This window comes from Thalassophryne amazonica, chromosome 20 (genome assembly GCF_902500255.1).
Source record: "Thalassophryne amazonica chromosome 20, fThaAma1.1, whole genome shotgun sequence".
In the NCBI taxonomy this organism is placed as follows: Eukaryota; Metazoa; Chordata; class Actinopteri; order Batrachoidiformes; family Batrachoididae; genus Thalassophryne; species Thalassophryne amazonica.
The window spans coordinates 24,490,219-24,500,300 of NC_047122.1; the positions used below are offsets into that span (position 1 = coordinate 24,490,219).

General features: G+C 39.7%; 1 protein-coding gene across 1 annotated transcript; it reads left to right on the top strand.

Annotated features, from left to right (window-relative positions):
- The first annotated feature begins 230 nt into the window (after positions 1–230).
- On the top strand, positions 231–9,874 carry rps18 (ribosomal protein S18). The gene is made up of 6 exons (XM_034160761.1): positions 231–366; positions 4,976–5,074; positions 5,155–5,241; positions 9,242–9,343; positions 9,547–9,638; positions 9,746–9,874. Exons 1-6 carry the CDS (start codon positions 364–366, stop codon positions 9,819–9,821), a joined length of 459 nt encoding a protein of 152 aa, XP_034016652.1. The 5' UTR covers positions 231–363; the 3' UTR covers positions 9,822–9,874.
- Positions 9,875–10,082: the final 208 nt, after the last annotated feature.

Genomic DNA, 10,082 nt, shown 5'->3' on the forward strand with positions numbered 1-10,082 from the left:
GGTAATTTCAACAGTTCAGTATTGGGAACGCTTTTCTTGAAAGAAATTTATTGGGATAATTAAAATTTTATATACACACACTTTATATATATATATATATATATATATATATATATATATATATATATATATATATATATATAAAGAAGTAACGGGAGATTGTGATCCTTAAAATCATTTATCAGAATCGTTTAGGCCTTCTTTTAAAATGAATCTGTGACAGAATTTTTAATATATTTATTTTACTTCATTTACAATGTTTAAGTAATCGAGATATTTTTGCAAGTGATGGACCACGTCACGTTGTATGAAACTCTCGCGAGAGCAAAACAGCTTCCTCTTCGCTAGGAACGCGCTTTCAAGATGGTGAGTTGTCTGAGTGTCCAAGCGGTTACCTTTGTAAAATCTGTAGCCATCTGGGTGCCAATCCAAGTGCTTTTTGTGTTCATACCCCTTTTTTGAGTTGTGCGTAGTTTCTGTGAGCAAACCACCGAGGAATTGTTCATTATCGGGAGCAGGAATTAACGTAAAAACCCAAAGTTTGTCGCCAGCGGACAGCTGAGCTGAATGTATGTGCAATATATTCGATTTGGCCAGAAAATACGTAATTATTTTAATCTGCCACGAAGTGTCCTCATAACTTTTAAAATGTATTTAGGGGCCGAATGCAGAATCTGGCTCGTTGTTTTATGACGTCAGAAAGCTCCGTATTTGGAGCATAGTTCTGGAGCTAAAGTTGGACGCGATTAAATTGACGTCATCACGAGCATTTTACAGCTGGTAAAATACATTTAGCAGACAAAACTGCAGTTTTTAATGGTGTGCAGTTTGGGATTTATTTATTAGCAGAGTTCTGGAACCTCCCAACAGTCTTTTGAGTCAGACTTAAAAACAGTACAGAAGCTTTATTGCCTTTGTTTTAGATAAGGTTCTCCCTTTTTCCAGCCCTCCAAATAGTTTGTAAGATTAAGTTTCCGATGTCTTAAGTAGGAATACGCAAATCCACATTTTTCACTTCTGATCTGATCCTAGAATTTGGATGTCTGCCAGTACCGATACTATTCTGATACCAGAGCTCTGTAATCATCATCATTGTTGATTTTATATGAGGATATTTTATATGCCCAGTTATACAGCTTCATGATGAAGTGGTATAGAGGAGGATTTTCTTAAGAAGACCTGAAAGTTCAGCTACAATTTGCCAGAAGGTACAGTTAAGATGCAAGCCTAGAGTTGATGTTTTGGTGAAAGAATTAAGTACTTTAATTTATTGTTGGGTCAGTGGCAGAAGTTTCATCTCTTGAACACCAGATGACACACCCACCCCGAGTACATGTACTGTTTTCGGGATGGAGCGCATTTCCAAAATACAAGAAACCAACAAAAAAAAATAAAGTACTTAATTTACTCATGTTTGAAGTCAGTCTGGGTAAACCGTCGCACCCTTCCAACTGTCTTCTTTTGTCTTTCTGGTCCCAGCTAAAAAAAAATCATTGTGCTCTTTAAAGTAGACCTGCATTGAAATAAATGCAGTCAGATCTTTGGACCAAAAAATGACTTATATTTACACATAAGATCCTTCTGAATGTAGTAAAGTAAATCTGCAAGCCCAGATCTGTCATTCAACAGAGAAGTCTTAGTTTAAAAATGACATATTTACAGCTAAAATTTAGCCCTCCGCAAAACTGTCAGCACATCCGGGACGCTGCCGAGACGCCAGAGAGAATACCCTATCCCAGCATGCATTGCGCGCGCCAACTGTAATTTGTGGATTTACGTCAGTTTGCATCTCTTACAAAAGCACCTTTTTATTGTCTTATACAGAAGGATCGACTTTTTTAAAACTTCATATTGTCTTGCGGTACGTTTGGTGAGTATACATTTCTTTTATTGTTGCTTGAAAATTATTTTTGGGGACTTTTTCATACGCCCATTTGATTGAGTGGTGTCGCATTGAAAATCTACTGTCTTTAGCCTGCGGTGTTACAGTCGCGGGGTATGGATGCGGGACCCGCAAAGAATTCAAGTCATTAAAAAGATATAAACCTCTCTCAGTGGCCACGGAGCTCTGCGGCTCCGATTACCGAGACCGTGCAGCGCTGCGGATTTTGCCGCAAGAAGTCTGTCCTTGCGAGCAACAGGTGTCACCGGCCGCTCCGCATCAAAACAGCGAGCGTAGTCTCTAGGGATGGGTATTGATAAGGTTTTATCGATATCGATGCCATTATCGATTCTGCTTATCGATCCGATTCCTTATCGATTCCCTTATCGATACCTCGTGAATTTTGTACTAAAAGTAGGCTTTACAGTCACTGTATCCTTGATCTCTGGACATAAATAAAAATAAACAAAACTGTGTTTCGCTTTGAAGTTATTAATTCAGACTGAATTCTATCGTTCTATCTTGACTTGTCAGAGAGCCGCGCAACGTTTGGAGCTGTGTGAACAGAACAGAGGATGATTCTTGTTTCTTTCTCGCAACAAGACAGGAGTCCCAGTTAGTAACTTTAATCCGCACAAAAGTGAATCACAACTCATATTCAGGGATGAAAGTGGTGAAAAACAAAAAAAGCCGAAACCCAAAATTGCCCCCCAACACCACCTGCACGAAAATGTTTGAATTCTAGAAGCTCTGAAATGCGATCTGGGACTATTCCAGACAATAAACTAGAGTGAGTGCTGAATCCATTTAGGTGAGAAAAAAACAACTTTCCTTATTCAGATTCATTCCAGTAGTATTCTGCTCTTACTAGAATGCAGCGGTTTTCTAGTTTGGCAGATAGTTCTGGAGGAAATCACTGAAGAAATTAACAAACTGAAAATATGGTTTGACCGAAACAAACTGTCATTAAACTTAAATAAGACATGGATGAAATGGAGGTGTGAGAGTCACTCGGTGTTCACAGTAAACACTTATTTATTTCTGTATGTATTTATTTATTTATGTTAGTTGCTATTATATATTTTCTGTTGTGTTTCTATTCAGGTTCTTTTTGTCTCTTTCTCTAAAATTGTATATAATAATCATTAGATTATTAATATATAAGCAAAAATAAATTTAAGGAATATTACAATTTGAAAACAAATGTACCTGAACGTGATGACGGCTGCAATTGCTAAATGCTAACTTTTAACATTGAAAATGCCATAGACATGCTAACGCGTTAGCATCGCTCCCGTTTTTAAGTTATAAAATAAATCTATCAACTGTTTCAGAAGACCATAACAGGTCGGTTTAACATAGAAAAGGTAAATAATACTCAGACGTATGCTCTTTAGGGTTTTAGCGGGGGTAAATTAAGCGAAAGAAAGAAATAAACGAAGCAATCGACCGAAGCTTTGCTTCAATCTGCGAACCACGCTTCGATTGGTTCAAGGCTCAAAGCAAAGCCGCGCTGCAGAAAAGTTGATTAAGGACCTGCTGCAGGGTCTGTAATCAGTGTAGAGAAATGATCATTTTCCTGACAAACACCCGCCAAAACAACGGCCACTCTGAAGGACTGATAACAGAATCGTTAAGCACAAAGCTTATTGATGTCGGTGGATCAAATCATTTCTTAACGATACCCGAAAGGAACCGGTTCTCGATACCCATCCCTAGTAGTCTCTGGACTTGCTGCCAAGTTGGCCGCACCTCCATTCAGTAGACAGGGAGGTGGTGCCGGCTGCACAGCAGACACGAGGGCGGTGTGAGTGGCCCGCTGCAGCGTTTACCGAGCCCTCAGACTCGGTAAGCGCATCGGAGGCAGTGAGAACAAGGCGTCAGGGAAGAACGTCGTCCGCTGTCGATGTCGCCGCTGATCTGAGCATGCAGAGCTGTATCTCGCATTCATTGCAGCTTACTTTTGGATGTTGAAACCAGGACGTGTATAACAGTAACATTACTAACAGATAAAATCAGTTTCAATGCGGGATCGGACTGAAGGTGGGAGCACTCTGTCTTCTCACCGACGTCATGGAAATGACCTGGATGTACAAACTGTTTTCGCGGAGGGCTAAATTTTAGCTGCAAATTTGTCATTTTTAAACGATTTCTCCGCTGAATTACAAATTTGGGCTTACAGATTTACTTTACTGCATTCATAAGGGTCTTATAAATACATATCAGCTATTTCTTTATGAGATCTGACCACATTTATTTCAGTGCAAGTCTACTTTAATGTGGCACTTTTTCAAATATTTGGTTAAGTTGGCTGTATTGTAGGTCGCGATGGAGCTTCTGCTTCTCAATACGACTTTGTTAGCATTGCAGGTTGCTGTCTTGCCTTGCAGTGTTATTGTAAAATACAGTGGACATGTAATGAAATTTGGTCAGCTACAGGACTGCTTAATGCTCACCTGCTAGCTGGCTGCAAACTTTAAGGGAATTCCTGAATGGAGGCGTGTCTCATTACTCTGCATCTCATTGAGACACGCCTCCTGTCAGGAAATCCATTTTTGCAGCCAGCTAGCAGAGCAGCCAGCAGGGAATCCCTTTTGGAGACTTTTCAGCAGAAAACACACAGACAGACGTGGCTCCTGGATCAGAAATGTCTGCAGGTTGGATCGGAATTTTCTGATCCATGAATTACGTTGGTATCGGAACCCGATATCAATATTGTATCGGATCATCCCCATCCCTAGAGCTGTGCTCATTGTAACACCTTTGGTGTCACCATTTACTCGTGATTTGTTAAACCTGCTATGAGTTTTACATTTTTAGTAAAAATCTAACGATACTAACTTCACATCAACTGTGTGTGGCTTGAAAACACTTAATTATATTGAGGATGAATAGACTGTATACTGAATAGACCGTATACTGTAGAATGTGTTGACTCTGTAGGTCATGTGACCTGTACTACTGTAAAAAGAAATAAAGCTTTCCATTGCAGTATTCCAAAATGTTACTCTATGATTCAGGGTTTCCCTCCCTCCACTGTCACAACCTTCCTGACAGTGTTCTGGTTCTGATATTAACTCCTTTGTGTTTCAGTCTCTGGTTATCCCTGAGAAGTTCCAGCACATTCTTCGTGTTCTCAACACGAACATCGATGGCAGGAGGAAGATCGCCTTTGCCATCACTGCCATCAAGGTAAAAACAAGTCACTTGTGGTGGTCAGGTGTAGATTTCAGAATGCGTTTATACAGAAATGTTGTTTTTTTTGTTCTCAGGGTGTCGGCAGGCGTTACGCCCACGTCGTCCTGAGGAAGGCCGACATCGACTTAAATAAGAGGGCTGGAGAGCTGACCGAGGAGGAGGTGAGCAGGAGACTTTGTTAGAAGTTGCTTAAAGTTCAAATGCTGTCTGTACAGTAGTGTTCAGAATAATAGTTTTGCCATGTGACTAAAAAGATTAATCCAGGTTTTGAGTATATTTCTTATTGTTACATGGGAAACAAGGTACCAGTAGATTCAGTAGATTCTCACAAATCCAACAAGACCGAACATTCATGATATGCACACTCTTAAGGCTATGAAATTGGACTATTAGTAAAAAAAAAAAAAAAAGTAGAAAAGGGGGTGTTCACAATGATAGTAGCGTCTGCTGTTGACGCTACAAACTCAAAACTATTATGTTCAAACCACTTTTTTTTAGCAATCCTGTGAATCACTAAACTAGTATTTCAGGGCTGTGAAAACTCCGCGGATTTCATCATTGGGGGTGGTGGGGGGTGGTTAGTGATGTACTCTTTAATCGTGAACATCAGAGTTTTTAAAATGCTTATCACAAAGCGTTCTCTTTATTTACGACATCGTGTAAGTTTTATAAGTCCGCGGACACTGATCTGTGTGTTACAGATATGAATCAGTTTCCTCGGATCCACAGAGTTTCGCGGAGGAAAAATGCCACTCAAAGTGTAGCTGTTACAACAGTTGTCGTAAAGCAGGACTGATTGGTTGCTGCGGCGACGCTGTGTGGCTCCTGTGCAACGCTTAAGCTAAACTTAGCATGTGGATATCCCAAACTTTTAGAGCTTTCAAGTTTTTAAAAGATTTGTGCAGCATGTCTGTGTCACGGACCGATGTTGCACAGAGAGAAGATGGCGAGAAAGACTGTTTGAAAAAAGGACAAGAATCCGTGGAATTGTCGCTGGCTTCATCAACACATCTGAAAGATAAAAGAAACAGGAAAGGTGAACTGTGCCCTCTCAGGAAAACACGGTAAGAATTTTTATCTCCCTGGAAAATAGATATTCTGCTGTTCAAACACGATTATGTGATGATTTTTTTTTTTTTTTTTTTACTAATCTAGACTTTCTTTCATTGTAAAGACATTATGGCTTTGAATGGATTTAGGCTGCATGAATTTACACAAGAATATGAGTGACTTTTCACTATAAGATATGTTATTAATATTACCATGATTTTCCAAATATTCTACAAGCTTTAGCTGTGGTTTTTGAAATGCTGTAACAGTCTTTTCAGTCTTCATAAATTTCATGTAGTTTAATTGTTCTGAGTTAATGCATAATTTGTTTTACAATTAAAAGGAAAATCATTCAAGGTCCTACTTCCATGTCATATTCTATTACTTCAACATCATCATTGACAGGTCAAATAAAAGGTTGAATGTAGGATCATCTAAATATCTAAGTATCATTAGATAAAAATTTAATTTTGGGGCCCCACAGGGCCCTAGACCCCGGGTCATGGGGAGCTGTACACCCCCCCCCAGACCCCCTGCAAATTTTCCTCGGATTTCACAATTTTCATTTCACAGCCCTGGTATTTAGTTGTATAACCACAGTTTTTCATGATTTCTTCACATCTGCGAGGCATTAATTTTGTTGGTTTGGAACCAAGATTTTGCTCGTTTACTAGTGTGCTTGGGGTCATTGTCTTGTTGAAACACCCATTTCAAGGGCATGTCCAGTTCAGCATAAGGCAACATGACCTCTTCAAGTATTCTGACATATCCAAACTGATCCATGATACCTGGTATGCGATATATAGGCCCAACACCATAGTAGGAGAAACATGCCCATATCCTGTTTATTATTCTGCTTGAGGTTTCTTCCTCAGAGGACGTTTTTCCTTAACACTGTTGCTCTGGGGGTTGGTAAGGTTAGACCCTACCTGTCTGAAGTGCTTTGAGGCAGCTCTGTTGTGATTTGGCGCTATATAAATGAAAATAAATTGAAATTGAAATATCACGATGCTTGCACCACCATGCTTCACTGTCTGCACTGTGAACTGTGGCTTGAATTCAGAGTTTGGGGGTCGTCTCACAAACTGTCTGCGGCCCTTGGACCCAAAAAGAACAATTTTACTCTCATCAGTCCACAAAATATTCCTGCATTTCTCTTTAGGCAGTTGATGTGTTCTTTGGCAAATTGTAACCTCTTCTGCACAAGAATTTTATTTAACAGAGGGACTTTGCAGGGGATTCTTGTAAATAAATTAGCTTCACACAGGCGTCTTCTAACTGTCACAGCACTTACAGGTAACTCCAGACTGTCTTTGATCATCCTGGAGCTGATCAATGGGTGAGCCTTTGCCATTCTGGTTATTCTTCTATCCATTTTGATGGTTTTGCGTTTTCTTCCACCTGTCTTTTTTTTGTCCATTTTAAAGCATTGGAGATTATTGTAGATGAACAGCCTATAATTTTTTGCACCTGCATATACGTTTTCCCCTCTCCAATCAACTTTTTAATCAAATTACGCTGTTCTGAACAATGTCTTGAACGTCCCATTTTCCTCAGGCTTTCAAAGAGGTGCTGGCTTCATCCTTAAATAGGGGACACCTGATTCACACCTGTTTGTTCCACAGAATTGACAAACTCACTGACTGAATGCCACACTACTATTATTGTGAACACCCCCTTTTCTACTTTTTTTTTTTTTTTTTACTAATAGCCCAATTTCATAGCCTTAAGAGTGTGCATATCAAGAATGCTTGGTCTTATTGGATTTGTGAGAATCTACTGAATCTACTGGTACCTTGTTTCCCATGTAACAATAAGAAACATACTCAAAACCTGGATTAATCTTTTTAGTCACATAGCACTATTATTATTCTGAACACTACTGTAACTGCCAAAAAAAGGCTAATTGTGAATTTAAAGGACATACCACACTCCAGTCAGCACTATCTTCTAAAAAATTCTATACTAAACAGAATAATTACTTCAAACTCTAACTTGCACGAGTCTTGATGTAGCTGATAAAAATAAAATTAGCTGTACAGCGTCTGAAAAATGCACACAGATTCAGAGCTGTTTTTAAAAGTGACTGCAAGTTCTTCCTTGCAGATTTTGCATTTCACGTTTTTCTGTCAGCCTTCTACAGACTTGCTGGGGCGCCTGTTAGTGCTCAGCTTAGCTACTCGTCGTCACCTTTCTGTCGGACTCATGATCACAGAAGCGGCTTAATCAGCAGGACAGACTGATGTCCTGCATGTAACATCTTAGCTTAGCATTACACAGCACAAATCGCATCCATGGCCGATCCCAAGTTTTCGGGAGAATGAATGCGCTTTAAGAATTTTCCTAGTCACATGAAAGGAAAGGATAGAATCCATGGATGGATCCATGTTTTGAAGACCATTTTTTCACTGTGCTGGGCTTCACTTACTGCTGTTAGTCCAAGATGCACTATGTTTAAAAAAATAAAAATAACCTCTTTCCTCCTCAAAATATTATCTTTGGAAAATATGTCCACCTAATAAGCAATACCTGCATTTTATTGCTGCCTCATCAAACAGATTTTAACCATTTTGACATATTCACTGTCCACGTGCACAAAAACAAAAATATTCCGTTCCCCCCCCCATTCATTTCAATAGAGCGATTTGAGGCCTGACCTGAGATGTCACTAAAATTCATATTTATGACAGCTTGAGGTTTCTGTTTGTCACCAGCAGGTGAAATAATGCTAATTTCACTGTGTTTGACTTAATTTCTCAGAACATACAGCACCTAAAATAAAGTAAAATCCATCAATATTTCCATATTATCTTATTTAGAATAGTCAGCTCATTTGACATTTTATTTACTCGTGATAAGCACTTTACAATTGGAGCGGTTTTCAGACAGTTAGAACCTGGACACTGAGAAATAGTTAGCATGTGGTTACAGTCGCAACAAAGATTTCCCAAATTGAATTCATCAGTATGTTTGTAAATGAGCTGAGTGGCAGAGAGAAAGCTCGAGTAACTGGAGCTGAAACGGCAGTCTGATGAATTTAGAGCTGGACCGTTTGTTCTGATAAAATATGTTCAGGTGAGTTTCTGCAAATCAGTCTGTTTGGTTTTGTAGGTTGAGCGAGTTGTGACCATCATGCAGAATCCTCGTCAGTACAAAATCCCAGATTGGTTCCTGAACAGGCAGAAAGACGTCAAGGACGGCAAATACAGCCAGGTGGGTGCAAGGCAAAGTCAGATACTCCAGGAATGTGGGCGCAGGGTTTGAACATTCAAACTAAAATGACCAATCTGTGATAAATCCTCCACCTGGATCAGTCTGAGAGCTAGCTGGAGCTAACAGATTCCATTCCATTTACTCAAAACTGATTAATGTGCAACGAGCTAGTACAGCTGATAAATTAATTTGATTATCTTTAGGTTCTGGCTAACGGCTTGGACAACAAGCTGAGAGAGGATCTGGAGAGGCTGAAGAAGATCAGAGCTCACCGCGGTCTCAGGCACTTCTGGGGGTGAGTTTGGTTCCAGGAATTAGTCTGATAGAAAAACCTGATTTGCACAAGTGTGTCTAAAGTTTTTGATGTCGGGCCTCATTTAAACTTTTTTTCCCCTCCCCCAGCTTGCGTGTGCGCGGTCAGCACACAAAGACCACCGGCCGTCGCGGTCGCACAGTTGGTGTATCAAAGAAGAAGTAAACTGTGCTGCCATTTTTTTTTTTTTTTTTTGTTTCAATAAAACTCTCAAACTCCTGCTTTTGTCTCATCACATTTGTATGTACAGGTCACCTGCAACAACTTAGAACTTAAGTAGCTGCTTCCTGAGAGCGTTTGCCCTCAAATGATTAAAAGAACATGCTGCTGCTGCAACAAAGTTTTTGCTTGAATGTGCTGGGCTGAGGTTTGGCAACAGGAAAAAAAGTCTTATAATACCTGCATCTGTGTGAAAATGAGCCAGAC